This window comes from Muscardinus avellanarius (genome assembly GCF_963383645.1).
Source record: "Muscardinus avellanarius genome assembly, chromosome: 7".
Classification (NCBI taxonomy): domain Eukaryota; kingdom Metazoa; phylum Chordata; class Mammalia; order Rodentia; family Gliridae; genus Muscardinus; species Muscardinus avellanarius.
In genome coordinates, this window is record NC_137793.1 from 33016499 (window position 1) to 33034374 (window position 17876).

Below are 17876 nucleotides of genomic sequence, written 5' to 3' on the forward strand. Positions count from 1 at the left end.
AGGGCCCTGCTAGGAGGGCCTCCTGCAGGTTGCACGCCCTCTGCACACCTTCCCTGACCCTACCCTGTGTTGCTCTCAGGTGAAATCCCAGGGGAAGAGCCCCCAGGTTCGAGCTTGTGTCCCTGCCAAGGAGTCCCCAGGGACGGGGGCCTCTCTAGCGCCCCCTGGGAAGGCGAGGCCTGCAGCTGCTCTAGCCCCGCCAGGGAAGCAGGAGAGCTCCGATAGCAGCAGTGGGGAGTCGGACAGTGAGGGGGCCACCCCCACAGCCTTGACTCCAGCCCAGGTGAGACCTGCCAGGCCCTGAGCCACCACCGTACGCTACTTGGAACCTTGAGTTCAGGTGTAGATGGGAAGGGCACATTGAGGCTCTGGCTCCAGGCTCCCTTCCCTTACTGCTGTTCCCTGTCACCCTTGTATGGCACCCACTATACACCCCTCCCCACGCTTGGGGCTCCTTGATGAAAGGGCTCCCTAGGCACTCATAACTAACTGCCTCCGCTGCCTGAACAGCCATGTCAGCCCCTCAGGTCCAGGGTGCCAAGCCACCAGAGATGTCTCAGTCAGAAGGCTTGTCACAGTGACTGGCAGCCCCAGGGTGGGACAGTATCCTATCTTCCCCTGGGCCTCGGGGAATGGAGAGAGGGGATGAGTGTCTGTCTTTCATCTGGATGAAAGAAGAATGAAGGAGCCTATGGTCTGTAGGGTGGTGCAAATGACCGGGTCAGAGAAGAATGTTCTGATAATCCTGGAGCTGTGAGAGGAGGAGTGGGAAAGGCCAGAGGGAGTGTGACTGAGCTGAGCCTGAAGAAGGTATCACTAAGTTGTGGAGGACCTCAGTAAGTAGCTGAGGCTGGCTGCAAACAGATCCTCCTTTCTCACCCTCCCAAGTACTGGTATTATAGCGTACGCCCCCACGCCCAGCAGTTCTTAGGTTTTAAATGAGTTGCTGGATCAGTTAGGGTGTCCCAGGCTGCAGGAGAAAACCCAGCTCAAGAGCTTCAATACTGATGGCGCAGATTGCCTCACAGTGCACTAACACTGGGGTCAAGCTGCTGCACACTGGCTCTTTCATCCCCATCTCTGCACAGCCTGACGGTCACAGCACAGCTGTGGCGCTCCCCCAGCAGGCCCTTCACCTGTCTCCTTGTCCACACCGCAGCTGGTGGTGCCCAGCACCCTTCTCCGGGCACTGATGAGGCTCTGCCGTTCCCACCCTCTCCAGAACATGTGGGGCCACCAGAAAAGGGTTGGGGTTCTGAGAGCAAGGAGAAGGGGGCCTGGCTGTTGGGGAGCCAGCCGGCAGTGTGTGTTGTAGTTACTCCATTTAGAAACTGGGAAATGGCACAGGCAGCTCAGGATCTTTCAGCTTCTCTTGAGAAATTGGAAGCTCAGGCAGCCCTGGCTGGGCTGAGTAGTGCGAAGGAGCCTCTGCCTAGGAGGGAAGCATGGCGCCCCCTGCCCTCCCCTGAGGCATTGCCGCCAGCTCCTCCAAACTCCCCCACCTGCTTCTCAGCCTCGGACTGCAGGACCATCAAGCCAGCCTTATCTGGCCTGGGCTGGCAGGAAGGGATGCTGCCATCAGGACCTTTCCAGGGGGTCCCGCTTTTAGCTGGGGGTGTTAGGAACAGATGGAGCTGTGTGGGGACCGTCAACCCACACCCTCGTCCAGACTGCATGTGCATCTTTCTCAGGATGCTGTAGGCAGCAGCCCTAGAGCCCCCAGATTATAGCTATATGCCCCTTTTGAGTTCAGGGTCAGCTCTGGAGGATCAGTCAGCCGGGTGGAGGTGTGTATCTAGCGGCTGGGGCATGCTGGCCACAGCTGTCTCCTCCTATACATGTGCAGAAGGAGGCTGTGCTGTCTCCCTGGAGAGCCGGAACTTAGCCACCACCCCTCCCCTAGCCTGTGCTTATCCACGTCTTCTCCCCTCAGAAGGATGGTGCCTCCAAAACTGCCAGAGGCAAGGCCGCGGCTTCTGCAGCCCGGGAGAAGAGCACGGAAGTCTCCGAGAGCAGCGACAGCGAGCTGCCTTCCAGCCAGGTAGGCGGCGCCTCTTGGAGGACACTGCAGGCTCCGAGCGCGGGTGGTGGGTCTGGGGGCGGGCAGGTTTTTCTCCACAGGGAAATCTTGCCACATTCAGTGGCGCTTCACAGTGTCCAGAGCCTTCTCCTTGGACACTTGTCTGGACAGGCAGGATGTGAGGCAGGCCACACAGCGAGGTTAAACATCCAGGCTTCCAAGCCAGGCGGTGAAAGGCCAAGGTGGGTCCCACCCACTGGCCCTGAGACCCTAAGGCTACCATCGCTATGACCTTTTGGGGCCCCCAGTTTTGGTTGTAAGACAGGGCAGGCGATGGCCCTGGCCCCTCGTCCACACAGATGCACCTCAAGTCATGGCATGAGCCCTGCCCATGCGGGATTGCCTATGGTGGTCAGTAGGACGGGTGTTGGCGCTCCTTTGACAGATCAGGAATTGGAAGCCTGAGGGTTGAAGCAGTTGCCCCACGTTCTCATGAAGAAGCTAAGGGAGGCACCACACTGGTTCCTGGCTCCCCGTACAGCCCTGTGGCCTCTGCAGAATCCCTCAGACCTCTCCTGAGGCCCGCCCGAGTGCCTGTGGCACCTTCCCATGCTCCGTTGTACCCATGGTCCTCCAACACAGTCGATGGCTCCAGTCGGCCAACTGCTACAGTCCACCTTCCCTGTGTACCTGGGCCTCAGAGCAGCTGAACCTGTAGCCCCACCAGCAGGCTCTCCTACCATCTCCTTCCCATGTCCCACGCCTTGTTCTCATTCTACCAGCCAGGTCTGCCCCATCCACTTGCTTGACACCTCCAGGGCTGAGGTGCTTGCCACCTTCTTTTCTTTAATTTTTTTTCTTTTTTTCATCTTTTCATTTTTCTTTTTTTTTTTTTTCTTTTTTTTTTCTTCTGGTACTAGGGATGAAACTCAGGGGCACAGGGGCATTCTATCTCCAAGTTACACCCCCAGCCCAGCCCTATTTTTTTAATTCTTTATTTTGAAACAGGGTTCCAGTTGCAAAGGGCCTCACTAAGTAGCTGAGGCTGCTCGCAAACTGCCATCCTCCTGTCTCAGCCTCCCAAATGCTGGGATTACAAGTGTGCGCCACCACGCCTGACTCTGCCATCTTCTTCTTAATGGTACAGATCATGAGAATAATGAACGACAACTAACATGGCCCTTTTCTGCCATCATTATTATGCACCATACTGAGCCTGCCATTTGAGGTACTCAGCCTACTCCCTATGGTCCCTATGGAGGATTTTCCTGAGGATGAGGCTCAGAGCTCAGGGACCTGCCCCGCTCACACTCGCCTGCGCTCTGGCCCATTGACAATTCTCTCTGGGGTCTGCACTCTGGCCCTGGCTCTCTGTGGAGCTTTTATGAGGTGCCTCCATCCTGGAGGGCTTGGAACAGCTGAGAGGGAGGGCCCCTCTGCCTCTCTGTGGGGGCGGCCTAACACAATTAAAATGAACATCATGCTTAAACTGAACCCTTTAATTGGTAGGTTAGTTCTGAAGATTCTAGAGCCCCTTTTTAAAAAGCAGAAAGGAAAAAACCCAGCAGTTTGTGCATCCTCCTGGGAGGACTGGGGAAGACAGGCTCAGCCTGGGGCCGCGTGGCCTGTGCCTGAGAGGCTTGCAGCTCTTCAGTCCCCAGTTCATTAATTATGATTTCTGTTGTTACTAGGCATTTACCAAGCGCTTCTCTAGCGACAGGTTGTGCTTTTGTTTTCTTGTGAGCTCACTGGTGGGGGAGACGGCTGGGTGCTGGGGTGCTGGACTGAGCCCGCGGCCTCCAGGCAGCAATGGAGACTGGCTCTTCCCAGGTCCCTCGCTGGCCTCAGCTCTGTTGTGTGGACATGAAACCTCAGGCTAGGGGCTGCGGCATCCCGGGTGAGCACCAAATTAGGAAGAAAACCATGAATGTGTGAAGGTTGAATCATCCCCCAGTGTGTAGTAGGCCACAGCATGTGTCTACGCCATAAATATGGTTTTTACCTACCAATTAGAATTAAGTAAATCTTTAAGTGCCATTTCTTTTATCACTTTGCCAAAACAACATTTTAAAAAAGGGGATAAGCCCTCCAAGTTTCAGATTGAGTCGGAAAAGGGAAACCTATTAGAGACTAAATGAGGTCCTGACAAGATTGGTTCTTTTTTTTTTTTTTTTTTTGTGGTGCTGGGAATTGAACATAGAGGCATTCTACCTCCAGGCTACATCCCCAGACCAATTTTATTTCTTATTTGGAAACAGAGTCTCACTAGGTTGCTGAGACCCTCACTAAATTGCTGAGGCTGTCCTCGAACCTGTGATTCTCCAGTATCAGCCTCCCAAGTACTAGGATTACAAGCATGCACCACCATGCCCAGCATGACTGGTTCTGAAAGGAGCTCCTGGTTGGTCCCTGTAGATTTAACTTTTAATCCTGCAGCTGGAGCCAGCTCACTGGTCACCCTAGGGAAGGCCCCTTGCCCTCTCTGGGCCTCAATTCTAATCCCCAGGGGCAAGATGCTCTTGGGGTTTATAAACTTCAGGGCCCTTGGTCGTATCTCTAAAGAGTGGGATTTCTTGGTCTCTTAGGGTATGATTGGCCCAGGATCTGTTAACCACCTCCCAGGCAATTTTTATTTCATATTGGAATCACCCCACAGCCAGTACTGGGGACTATACCCAGTGGCATTCTGCCACTGAGCTGTACTCCAGCCCTTTTTATTTTTTATTTTGAAACAGGGTCTTGGTAAATTGTAGAGACTGGCCTCAAACTTGCAATCCTCCTGTCTTCCCAGGTACTGTGATTATAAATATGCATCACCATGTCCAGCTTTAGTTTTTGGGTTTTTTAAGTGCTAGAGATGAATCCAGGGCTTCCTCTATGCTTAGCACTCACCCTACCATTGAGCTGCACTTCTAGGCAGTTTCAAGAGAGGTTTTGGAGCAATGGCGCCTTTTTGACTTGTGTCAGCAGCCTGGACCACTTCCTCTCTCCCCCTGGCTCCAGACTTGCTGAGATGAAAGCACAGTTGTGATGAACTCCCATTTGACAGGAGGCAGCAGGCACTGTCCAGAAAATCCCTGGTTTATCTCTGCAGGCATCGGGCTGCAAGTTCCTTAGTACTACACCTCTGAGAGGCATAGCTAAAGACTCAGGCAGTGATGTAAAGCTGCTCACTTCCAGGGAGCTTTTAACCAGCTCCAGGATGTGTTCCGGCACCTGCTGTGCCTGTCCCTCTCCCCTCCAGTGAGCCAGCCCAGTGGGACTGTTGGCAGCTCTGTCAACAGGTGGAAACTGAGGTAGGGCGTTCAGGGCATGAGTACTCAGGACAGCAGTGGAAGATGCAAGTTGCTCACACCCTGGGGCACGCAGCCCACCTTTTTCTTTCTTTCTTTCCTTCTTTCTTTCTTTCTTTCTTTCTTTCTTTCTTTCTTTTTTTTTTTTTTTTTTTTTTTTTTTTTGCGGTACTGGGGATGGATCCCAGGGGCATTCTACCTCTGAGCCACACACACCCTGCCCTATTCTTTATTTATTTTGAAACATGGTCTCACTGAGTTGCAAAGGGCCTCACTTAGTTACTGAGGCTGTCCTCAAATCACCATCCTCCTGTCTCAGCTTCCCAAATGCTGGGATTACAAATGTGCATCACCACACCCAGCCACAGCCCACCATGTTTTGAGCTGTCCAGGCCTGATTTCTGTGCTCTAGTCTAGAACAGCAGCGGGCCCTCAGCATCCGGGGCTCTGCGCCCCTCCCTCCTGCAGCCCAGCGGCTGGGCGGGCAGGCGGCGTGGGCAGGTGGAGCTAGGAGGAGGCTGTGCCGCTGAGCTGCTTTTAACATCCCAAGACGCTATTGTTTGCCTCAGTGGGTTCGCTGCCTCTCTTGGTCCCCGACAATCTGTTCCTTCGTCTTCTCACATATATATAGATCCCCCTCCCTCCGCCTCAAGCCTTCTCCCACTTTCTATCCTTCTCTTTTTCATCACATGGGAAGGAAGGCTCTGGAAGTGGCAGCTCAGAGCAGCCGCGGGGGAGACTGTTTGGCAGGGGTAAGAAGGGCCTGAGCCCAGCAGAGCTTCCGCCCTCGGGCACTACCTTTCTGCTTTACTTTCTGACTTTACCTCTCTCTCCAAAGTACCCTGGATGGGGTGTGCCAAGTCAGGCCCAGGAGGTAGCATGGTGGGGTGGCAGACAGAGACCCCGCCCCAGCCTTAGCCACCTCTCCCTCTGCCTTGAATCTCCCCACTGAACAGAGAGTGGTCAGCTCGAGTCAGCTCTGATTTGAGAAGTGGCAAGTAGATGTCCCCACTTCCCTGGCTGTGGCTCCATGCACTCCCACTAGCTGGGGCTTTGGGAAGGGATGGGCCTGGAGTCTCTGGTGTCTGATGGCACAGGCTGGGAGCTGTGGTTCTCTCCAGGCTGGCCTGCTCTGCACCAGGCAACCACCGAGGCTGCTGCCTTTTTTCTCAGTCTTCCTAAGATGTCTAAAACAAATCCAAAGACAAAACAGTGTGAAGAAACAACATCCTCCCATCCTCCTCGGCTGTATCCTCACTGCCCAGTGCCCAGCTGTTTTGAAGCTGGTCTGACATGTCATCTCATCCACCAGTATTTCAATGTGCAGTTTTTGTTTTGTTTTGTTTTGTTTTTGGTGGTACTGGGGTTCCTGGAAACCCTTCTACCTCCGGGCTACACTCCCAGACCTATTTTTTTTATATTTTTATTTGGAAACAGGATCTCCAGCGAGGCTGGCTTTGAACCTGTGCGATCCTCCTGTCTCCGCCTCCCAAGCGTGGGGATTATAAGCGTGCGCCACCACACCCGGCTCAATGTGCAGTTCTGAATAAGGACATTTTTTTCTTCTTTTAAGCACAACCACAGTACTCTGTCACTTCTAAAAAGTTGACCTACCTAGAAACTGTCCCCATTTACCCAGTTGTCTCATTAATGGTATTGTTTTATATTAGGTATGTCTAAGTAAGACTCCAAATAAGGGCCATACATTAGGCTATTAATCCCTTGAGAGAGAGAGAGAGAGAGAGAATGTGCGTGTACATACGTACTAGAGGTTGAACCCAGGATCATTCTACTTGTGAGCTACACCCTCAGGCCCATTTTATTTTATTTATTTTTTTATTTTATTTTGAAACGGGGTCTCACTAAGTTGCTGAAGTTGGCCTCAAAACAATCTTATCCTTCCAAGTACTGAGATTATAGGCATGTACCGCTGTGCCTGGCTCCCTTAAATTTTTTTTTTTCCCCCCAGTACTGGGGATGGAACCCACGGGCATTCTACCTCCAAGCTACACCCCCAGCCCAATCTTTTACTCTTTAATTTGAAACAAGATCTCACTGAGATGCAAAGGGCCTCACTGAATAGCTAAGGCCGTCCTGGAACTGTGATCCTCCTGTCTCAGCCTCCCAAATGCTGGGATTACAAGCGTACGCCACCATGCCCGGCTTCCCTTAAATCTTAATTTAGTGGTTTTACCTTACCCACCCACCCACCACTATTTTTCTCATGCTTACATGTTGAAGAAACTAGGTCAGTCAGTTTATCTGGGGGCTATATCCTGGGCCACATCTTTGGAGAGCTGTATCGGTGGGGACAGCTAGACCAAAAACTCCTCCCCAGGGAATCTTATCCTAGGGTCAGGTCCTGTGGGAAACTTTTTAGCGCCCTGCTCAGCAGGTGGCTGTGAAGTCGGCCAGAAGAAAGAAGGCTAAGTGGGACACCTGCTCCACTTCGTAGGCTGTGTGGCTGCAGGCAGCTCTCATTCCCCCTCTGGACATTAGCGCTTGTCTACCGACCTCAGGGTTGCCGTCAGGGTCTGTGAACTGTTGTGAGCTTGTCTAGACAGGCCCAGCACAGAACTGGGATTAGACTGGGAGTTGGATTAGACTAGGAGTGCCCTGGGCAGCTACAAAGGCCTCTGTCAGGCTGCCCATAAGCTCCATGGACCCCTACCTTGTAAAGTGCTCCCCCACCCTGTCTTTCTCTTCCCCTGGCCAAGCCTTTAATCACTGGATGGGGTGTGTTCTGTTTTTGTTTTTCAAGGTGAGTAAACCATCTCTGATTTTTGTCGACCCTAATCGTAGTCCAGCTGGCCCAGCTGCTACCTCCACACAAGTCCAAGCTACAAACGCCCTGAGGAAGGCCCAGGCCTCGGACAGCACCACTCAGAGCTCGTCCTCCGAGAGCGAGGGTGAGGATGTGATCCCCGCCACACAGGCCTTCTCTCCTGGTGAGCGAGCCCTTGCGGTGCTGGCTGCCCCGCACACCTTCAGGCTTGGCTGAGAGCAGCTGCTGTTGCCGCCCCACGTTAAGGCGGGAAGGGACAGGTCATAGGCCAGTTCTGGAGAATCCATTTCCAGGGCTTCTCCCTGCTGGTCCAAGTGGCTTGGAGCCCAAGATAGACAGTGGCTAGAAACTGCAGTTATGAGAATCCTACAAGCCTAGGGAAGAGCTCTGATAATTGACTAGCTATGGAGTAGACTATCAGGTAGCAGTGAGCTTCCTGTCCCTGGTGACATGTTAAAGGAGATAGATAGGGCTGGGCGTGGTGGCGCACGCTTGTAATCCCAGCGTTTGGGAGGCTGAGACAGGAGGATCACACAGGTCCAAAGCCAGCCTCAGTTACTATGGCTCTCAGCAACTTAGTGAAACCCTGTTTCCAAATAAAGTATAAAATAGGTCTGGGAGTATAGCCCGGAGGTAGAAAAGCCCCCTGGGTTCCACCCCCAGTACCACCAAAAAAAAAAAAAAAGGAGTTAGATAATCCCTAAGCAGAGGTTGCAGAAAGGGATTTAATCTATCAGAGGAGGCAGAACCAAATCTGGAGTTTCCTTGACTTTTAACAATATGTGATTGCAGCAATAATAGCAGAAAATGCTTAATATCACTATTGTTTTTGTAACATTTTAATGAGGAAATGATAGCTGATACTGGTAAGAGAATTAAGAAATAGAACCATGCCTGATGGTGGACACCTCAGTACTTGGGAGGCAGAGACAGGAGGCTCACATGTTCAAGACCAGCTCAGCAACTTAGCAATACTCTCAGCAACGTAGTGAGACCCTGTTTCAAAACAAAAAATTTTGAAAGGGTTATGTGTATAGCTTGGAGGTAGAATGTCCCTGGATTTGATCCCCAGTACCACCAAAAGAAAAAAATACCAGCCAGGAGTGGTGGTGCACATCTCTGATTCCAGCTGCTTGTGATGTTGAGGCAGAAGGATCACAAGTTCAAGGCAGCCTGGGCTTTTCTGTGTGTGTGTGTGTGTGTGTGTGTGTGTGTGTGTGTGTGTGTGTGTGTGTGTGATGGTGGTACTGGAGATTGAACGCAGGGGCATTCTACCTCTGAGCTACACTGCCAGCCCTATTTTACTTTTTATTTTGAGATATGGCCTCACTGAATTGCTGAGGCTGGCTGTAAACCTGCAATCCTCCTGTCTCAGCCTCTTGAATACTGGGATTACAAACGTGCACCACCACCACGACCACGCCTGGCTCAGCCTGAGCAATTTAGCAAGACCCTGTCTCAGAATGACTATAACTCAGTGGTAGAGCACTGGCTTAGCATTACAAGGCCCTGGATTCGATCCCAGATACTGCCAAAAAAAAGAAAGAAAGAAAAGCTCCCTTGTAGTCCCACTACCCAAATCACCTGCTAACTCACATTCACACCCACTAACTTGCCTGGGACTGAGATGCATCGTGTTGCTAGAGTGACCAGACTCTCCGTGATGCTCAGTCTTCAGTGGTGTGCTGTCACACTGTGGGTTTCCATCATTACTTCTCCGCAGTGTGATTCCTGTTGGAGAAGGCGGAGGGTCTGGTCTTTGGCCCTCATGAACAGCTCTGCTGTGCACTTAACCTGTCACCACTGTCCTAAGAGACAGCTCTCACTGTGAGGGCTCTCTGGCACCAGTGTTTCAGTGCATGGCTCAGGAGCAGGGGCCCAGCCAGCTGAGAGGGGAGAGGGGATGCGGAAAAAGCCTGGGTCACTGCAGCGGCAGCCATTTGACATCCCTGAGTCTTGCCAAATGACACAGTGACAGTCCTGCCTGAGGCTTGGGAGGGACATGAAGCTCCTCCCTGTGTGAGGCCTGAGCCCAGTGTCCGTCCCTGGAACGGCTGGTGATGGAGCTACGCCACTGCAGGGCAGGGCACGGGCTTCTGCGCCTGATGTGCCCCTGTCCTCCATTTCAGCCATAAGAACCAGTGTGGCCGTGCCCACTGCCCACCCAAGGCCGTCCCCCAGAGCCAGCAGCAGTGAGAAGTCCGGTCGGGCGTCAGAAGGCAAGAGACAGCAGGCAACAGCCACCCAGGTACCTGCGGCCAGGCCGGGAGGGCCAGGGCTGCCAGCATCCACTGTCCTGAAGCCAGGCTCCTGAATCACTTCACAGTCTGGGGACCTGCATCGGCTCCAGCTTTTCTAACATGTTGGGGCATTACACTGTTGTTGGTGGTTTTTTTCTTTCTTCTTTTTTCTCCCCAATTCTGGAATGCTGTGAACAAAAGTGGCCCATTTGGGGGGTTTGGAACAATGACAGTAGTATTCTTCCCAGTTTGCCCCATTTTCAATGCGTTGTAATTTGGCCCTTACCTGAATCTAAGGATTCCATAAGGGGAAACTCAGAGCCACTATTCAGATGATAAAACTGAGCATACACACACATCCCAGGGCACCAGGCAAGGCCAGAGCCCCCACCCCCAGTTTCCAGACCCTTGCCCTGTGGGTTTGTTATCCCATCAAGAGGGAGGAGTCTGGCTACCCACTTCTGAGGGGGTAGGAGAGCTGCAGTGTGTTGGAGGAAGTTGGGCATCCCCAATTCGGAGGGGCTGGCCTGCTTCCCGCTTACTGGGCACATTATAAGCTATAGCCCGAGAAGAGCTGCTGGGAGCGTGGGTGCTGGGCAGGTAGCCACGCTGGTCACTACACTTAGAAAGCCTGCTTCCATTTGGTTACTCAGCCAGCAGATGGTGCTGAGCATCTGCACGTGCAGACACTAGGGCTATAGCAGGAACAAGACAGAGTGGGTCCCCGCCCTTATGGAATCCCTGCGCCAGCAGGGAGGTAGCCATTAAATGAGGAAACCAAATAGAAATAAAATCCTCACCAACTGCCAAGTACTAGGAAGGAAGCCGTATAAACTAGAGAGTAACCAGTGACCTGCTTTGGGAAGGATGAGCAAGGAAGCCCTAACCCAGGGTAAGCCGAGGGTACCCTGAAGGCAGGGAGGCTGCAGGGCCAGGGTCCTCTGGGGAGCACCTGGGGCAAGTGGATCTGAGAGAAATTGGGGTTGGGAGATGAAGTAGCAAGGGCCGGGGGCCGGGCCATGGCAAAGACCGCCCGGGGTCTGGAGGACCGTGGGAGGTTTAGAGGCCCTCAGCAAAGGGTCGAACGCAGTTTCTTTTTAAGTTTTTCTTGCTGCCGTGGGTATAGGAAGTAGGAGTGGCACCAGAGCCCATGTGCCTGACAGAGTGGTGGTCTGTGATGGGGACTGAGCCATTTCCTTCGTGGGCTGGGAGCTGTCTATGTGCTATGAGAACAAAGTGGTTTGCCCATAACCTTAAGCCTGGTGCCAGTCTTTCCATGCACACAGTGATGCTGCCCCTCGGGCTCTTACTCCAGCCCCATGGCTGGATCCCCTCTCAGCTCAGCCAGGCAAGACCTGATGGGCATGGCGTAGATGGCATCCCAAGAACCCACAGGGCTGCCTCTCGCTGTCCCCAGGTGGTAAAGAGGAACCCGGCTTCCCTCCCACTGACCCAGGCTGCCCTGAAGGTCCTGGCCCAGAAAGCCAGTGAGGCCCAGCCTCCTCCTGCCAGGACCCCATCTTCAAGTGAGGTGAGCTTGCGGACCAGGCCCACCCAGCTCTGCTCCCAGGGGCATGCCAGATTGATCTTCAGCCCTGCCACAGGGAAGACACAGGCATGGATGGCCCTGAGTCCCAGCACCAGCCCTTTCTTCCACTCCTGGATCTCTAGCCTGGGCTGTGAGAAGGAACTATAGTTCTGCCCTAGAACTTGTGGGAAGAATCCAGTGAGGACACAGTCATGCTCAGCAAGCACCAGGCCTCTCTGCCAAACCTTCTACTCTTTCTTTTTTGCCAAATTAGGTCGGCAGTGCTGTGGGAATACTCCCTGTGACTCATCCCCAGAGCACCCCTGTCCAGGCAAGAGTGACCAACAAGCTTGGAAAATCCAAGCTTCCCAAGGGCCAACAGGCCACACCCACTCCCTCTGGCCACCCCAAAGCCAAAGCCCCCGGGAGCTCGGATGACAGCGAGGACAGCAGCGACAGCTCTTCAGGGAGCGAGGAGGATGCCGAGGGACCCCAGAAGGCCAAGTCGGCCCCCGGACTGGGTGAGGCACTGAGAGGGAAGGTGACGGGCAAAGGTGAGCTGCAGCCTGGCAGAGCCCTAGGCTGTGGACTCGGTTACATATCCCAGCTTAACCACAGCCTCAGTTTACCCACTTGATACACCTCCATAAGGAAGTCTCAAAATGACTTCAGTGACTTGACTGTGCCATTTAACCGCAGGCAGTTTTGTGGTATCGGGCTCCCCTTAGTGACTTGCCCAAATCCTCGGGTCATGCTTCCCAGATAGGGGAAAGCAAGTGGGAGCTCAGGAAATAGAGCTGGAACCTGCGATGTGCACAGCATTTAGGTGGCAGGGAGCCATAGCAGGCCTGGGTAGGAGTGGCAAGGAAGCAGACCTGGGCATCTCGTGGCCTTCTGAGGGCCTGCCCTGCCCTACTGGCCGGCCACCAGAGACCACCGACAGGATACCTTTGCTTCTCCAGTATGTCCAGCCCCCTCCAAGAAGGAGACCTTAGTGGAGGAGACCACAGCAGAGTCCAGCGAGGATGAGGTGGTGGCGCCTTCCCAGGTAACTGCTGGGGTGGGGAGAGGGCTGGCCCTTGCAGTCCTGGGCCCAGGACTCCCTCCAGTCAGCCTTCTGGACCCCCTCCTCTTGCCCCCGGTGAGGTCCTACTTGGTAGGCATTATGTGTGACCTAGCCAGCAGAAGAGACCCAGGCTGGCCTTCTCTGAGGGCCCGTCAGCACGGAGCCACAGGAAGTTAACCCTCTGGGTCTGTGGAAAGGGTCCACCTTGATATTGGGCATTGCATAGACAAAGCATTCTATAACTTATCTTTTAAGCTTACTCTCTGCACATAGCAAGTGCTGATGATTTTGTGTTCACATTAGTAATAAGATGTTTCTTTTTAAAACATGTCTATCTAAAACATATGTTAGTTAGAATCACTCAGGAGGTACATATATAAGCCAAGGCTGGAAGCACCTGGGCCTCGGGGCCCAGCTGCTCAGCACCGTTGGCCCGCCTGGTCCTGAATCCCTGGTGGTCTCCTCCTCATGCTTCAGGGCTGGGCGGGCGGGCTGCTGGCCTCTTTCACACTGGGCTTCTTCAGTCTCTCCTCTCAGGTTATGTGACCCCTGGACTGACCCTGGCCAATTCCCAGGCTTCAAAGACAACTACCAGGCCAAACTCCAACCTCTCAGTTTCTGCTGCTCTGGCCACCAAAGATGACTCAGAGAGCAAGCAAGAAGCAGAGTCCCAACACACAGCAGGCACCATGTCCCTTAAAACAGGTGAGTCAAGGGGTGGCAGGACGAGGTGGTGGCCCCTTTTTGCCCTCCTGCAGCCCAGCGCCGACAACTTGGTGATCTAGAGGTGCTCCTCAAAGTGCAGGTGGGGCCTACGCCCAAATGTCTGTCTCCCCTGGTCTGGCAGCCGGTGTATCAGCCCTGGGGAGCTGGTGCAGAGGGAGGAAAGTGCTTGCCCGGAAGAAGTGCACAGTGTCTTTCAGCTTGTGGAGTAGGCCTTGCTCTCTCCACATCCCTGTGAACTTTCTCCCCTGAAAATGGGCTCATAGTGTGGGGTTGTAGAGATCAGAGGATGGCTCTGACAAAAGTCTGGGCGTCTACTTGGGAGAATTCAGTAACGACAGGCTGATCCCAGAGCTGCTCAACCACTGAGCCCCTTTCAGAGGCCAGCATCCAGGGGCTTTGTGCCCAAGTGGCCCAGGATGCAATAGAGAACTGCCTCGATGCCCTGGGAGGTTAGAAACAGGTGATGGTGGGACCCAGCTCTGGGCTTCAGCTGCAACTTCCCCGCGCTGGGTCAGAAAGCAGAGTCATTGCTCACTTTCTTCCCCAGCGCTCTGTGAGAGGCGGGTGTGACAAGGAGATGTTTTAGAGGGGGCTGTGGAAGGTTTTTTTTTTACACGTGTAGTCAGCACACAATTATCAAAGGCAAGCAGAGGCGTGGAAAATTCTAAACAAAGGCTGCACCAGAAGTCACTCTGGCAGGCAGTAAACCTGCTTAGTCAGCCACCACATGCATACCCAACACACCCAGTTGCTCCCCTAACCTGCCGGGAGCCCTGGCCCACTCGGCCCCTGTGTCCATGATCACAAGGGTCTGCAAGGCCTAGCTGTTATTATAGTTCTGTAGTTAGTAATGGGGACTTCAGCGTTCATCCAGCTCCTCACTTTACAAACAGGGAAACTGAGGCTCTGAGAGGATCTGGGTCTTGTCCAGAGTTACACAGTAAGGATGGTAGAGTCAGATCTGGAGCCCCGATCTGCTTTCAGGCTCTGGACTCCTGAGTAGACCGTGCCTGTCTTGCTTCTCCAGCCTGTGTGCCATTTGAAATTCTGGGGTCACTGTCCATCTCTCAGTAACTTGAATGCAGGTTTTCATGTGAGGAGGCTGAAGAGCTCTAGGTTGGAAGCGAGATCTAGGTGTGAGGAGGGCGTGAGTTCAGGGCACTAGACAGGCAGAGTGACCCTGGGCCCCGCCTTCCTAGGGGACTGTTGAAGAGGAGGTGTACTGCTGCATCCTCACTTCTCACATCCTGGATGAGGTCTGTCCCCCATCTCTCCCAGATCCATGACCTCCAACTCCTCTCCCTACAGGTAGAAAAGACGCTGCTTCAGGCACCACACCTCAGAAGCCCAAAAAGGGGGCCATGAGCTCCACCGCCTCAACACAGACGCTGCAGAGCAGCATCGCCCAGCGCCTCCTGGGCGAGCCCTGGCCCCTGAGCGAGGCCCAGGTACAGGCCTCTGTGATGAAGGTCCTGACGGAGCTGCTGGAGCAGGAGAAGAAAAAGGTGAAGGATGCCGCCAAGGAGAGCAGCAGGAAGGGCTGCAAGCGGAAGCTGTCGGCAGACCAGCCGGCCACCAGCGCACCTAAGAGCAAGAAGAAGAAGCAGCTGGCAGCTGGGGAAGGCGGGGAGGCTGCTGTTTCTCCAGGAAAGGCCTCCAGGACTTCCAAGGGGAAAGCAAAGAGAGACAAAGCGACTGCTGGCGGCAAGGAGAAGAAGGAGAAGGGGCCTTCTGGTCCTCCAGGGGCCAAGGACGTGCCAGAAGGGGAGCTGGGGATGGTGAAGGTTGAGGGTGGCGATCAAAATGACCCAAAGACCAAGAAAGAAAAGAAAAAAGCCGATAAGAGTAAGTGGCCTTGCTCCCCTGGGCCCACACCAAGGGCTTCTGGGGTCCACCGGGAGTGGCAGGGACCGGCCAGCTCCTGGTCTTGTTCTTCTCGTGCAGAGGGGGAGCCTGGGAAGTGCTGTTCAGAGTCTTGGGGGCAGCTGGTAGCCAAGCCAGGTGGAATTCTAGAGCACCTGAGCCAACACCATATGGCCTGTTTCCAAAGCCAGGAGCCATATGTGCTCCCAGCTCAGGTTTCTGGAAGGCCCGTGCTCAGGATCTAGGCTGATGAAGGCAGGAGACGGCATCCTTTCCCCTTTGGCCCAAGTCAGCAGATCCTGAAGGAAGCTTTTCTTCCCACCAGCCCAGGATACAGATGGACTGGAAACCCAAACACTTCGGTCCTCTTCTCAAGCCTCATTCTCCCCTCAGTGCTTTGCTGGAGTCTGCATGCGGCAGGACCTCTTGTGGTCCTCGTGCAGCCCTGGACAGTAGAGGCTATTTCATTCCCATTTTCCACATGGCAAAGTGAGGCTCAAAGGGGTGACTGCTCAGGGTCACAGGGCGTACTGGATGAAGCCAGCTCTAAACCTCAGCAGTCCTCTCGAGCAGAGGTGCAGCCGTGGGGAGACAGCCCAACACCCCAGCCGCTCCAGAGCGGGTGGGGCAGCCCCTTGACTCGCAGGCCAGACTGGTCTCCCACTCTCCTTAAATGAGTGGGAAGCTTTTTGTTTTTGCAGTACTGGGGATCAAACCCAGGGCTTCACGCATGCTAGGTGAATGCTCTACCACTGAGCCACATCCCCAGCCCTGTGTGGGTGTTTATAAAGTGAGTTAATTTGGGGCTGGAGGTGTAGCTCAGTGATAGAACATTTGCCTAGCAAGCACATGGCCCTGGGTACGATCCTCAGCACTGTGGGAAAAAAAAAAGGAAGAAGGAAGGAAAAAGGGAATTAATTTACGGAAAATTAGAAGTCAATCATGGTGGCGGATGCTGTAATTCTAGTGCTTGGGAAGCCAAGACAGGAGGATTGCAAGTTTGAGGTCAACCTCAACAACTTAGCAAGACCCTATTTCAAATTTTAAAAGAAAGCCAGGCATGGTGGCGCACACTTGTAATCCCCGTGCTTGGGAGGCTGAGACAGGAGGATCACACAGATTCAAAGCCAGCCTTAGCTACTGAGTGAGGCTCTCAGCAACTTAATGGGACCCTGTTTCCAAATAAAATATAAAATAGTTCTGGGAGTATAGCCCAGAGGTAGAAAGCCTCTGGGTTCCACTCCCAGTACCACCAAAAAGAAGTACTGGGTACTCAGGTAGAGTACCCTTGGGTTCAATGTCTAATTCCAGTACCAAAAGATAAATAGAGGGCCGAGGTTGTGGCTCAGAGTTAAAATGCCCCCTGAGTTCAATCTCCAGTACTACAAAAATTTTCAAATTTTACAGAAAGTAAGAAAAACAGTCATAGTCTGTGGTAAGAAATCCTCAGGCCAGCCTTGAAAGGCACACTCTGGCGCCATGGTGGCCTGTTTCGATGGCCCTATGGCATGGGGAGAGCCGGGGACAGCGTCAGGAGGGCGAGTCCTGGAGCCCTGCCCTGCTCTGCCCTGGGTGCCCATGGACATCAGCACCCAGAAATTCACTCAGAAAGCTTGCTTTCTTTCCTCAGAGAAAAAAGACAAGGGAAAAAAGCAAAAGAAGAAAGGAAAAAAGGCCTCAGCCAAAGACCTTGACTCACCATTTCCAAAGAAAAAGAAGAAAAAGGTAGAATGAGTTCCTGAGGAAACTCAGAAAGGGGCCCAGGTCCAGTGAACGCTAGCCATTCCCACACCCAGACCCATCTCTGTCCCACTTCTGTTCTCCAAAAGGAGAGTTCCGAAAGGAGACCTGGTAACAAAGTCCAGGAGGGTGTGGTCCCTCCCCAGGCTCCAGAGGCCATGGGGAGGGAGGGGGAGACCATGTGCCTGTCACAGGTTTCCAGGTGAGAGGAACCATGACCCGGGCTTCAAGTGCCCCAGCTGGCAGGGCGTCCACCCTGAAGACACTCCTGCACCTGTCCACTTTACGGGTAGCGGCCAATCCCCTGAACAGACGCTGCACTGCTCCCAGAGGTGCAGCTTCTTGGGTGTGGATGCATCTCCAGGGCCAGCAGAGCCTCTTGTGGCAGGAGAGTTGAACAGCAGGCCCTGGGCTCCTTCTTTGGAGGGTGCTGCCCCCGTCCCCAGGGATCCTCGTAGACCTGGCATGTCCTGGGGTACCACCAGTCCTCAGTAGGTGGGGCCGTGGGGAGAGACCTCAGAAAACGCCTGTCATACTTCTCTTCTCACAGAAGACAGCAGAGCAGACCGTGTGAGGGGCCCAGCCGGAGGTACAGGTGCGCTTCCCGCCCATCTG

At 53.7% G+C, this 17876-nt stretch overlaps 1 protein-coding gene across 1 annotated transcript in view; it reads left to right on the top strand.

Annotated features, from left to right (window-relative positions):
- The window catches only part of TCOF1 (treacle ribosome biogenesis factor 1), a gene marked incomplete at its 5' end in the record, with an annotated part of 43249 nt that extends 25392 nt beyond the window's left edge, over nucleotides 1–17857 (top strand). The window contains 12 exons of the mRNA XM_080698680.1: nucleotides 80–283; nucleotides 1160–1246; nucleotides 1934–2041; nucleotides 8075–8261; nucleotides 10228–10346; nucleotides 11756–11869; nucleotides 12141–12387; nucleotides 12829–12914; nucleotides 13457–13637; nucleotides 14967–15503; nucleotides 17152–17246; nucleotides 17812–17857. Coding sequence (XP_080554806.1) covers nucleotides 80–283; nucleotides 1160–1246; nucleotides 1934–2041; nucleotides 8075–8261; nucleotides 10228–10346; nucleotides 11756–11869; nucleotides 12141–12387; nucleotides 12829–12914; nucleotides 13457–13637; nucleotides 14967–15503; nucleotides 17152–17246; nucleotides 17812–17835 — 1989 coding nt within the window. The 3' untranslated portion in view covers nucleotides 17836–17857. The remainder of the gene's footprint in view (nucleotides 1–79; nucleotides 284–1159; nucleotides 1247–1933; nucleotides 2042–8074; nucleotides 8262–10227; nucleotides 10347–11755; nucleotides 11870–12140; nucleotides 12388–12828; nucleotides 12915–13456; nucleotides 13638–14966; nucleotides 15504–17151; nucleotides 17247–17811) is intronic.
- Nucleotides 17858–17876: the final 19 nt, after the last annotated feature.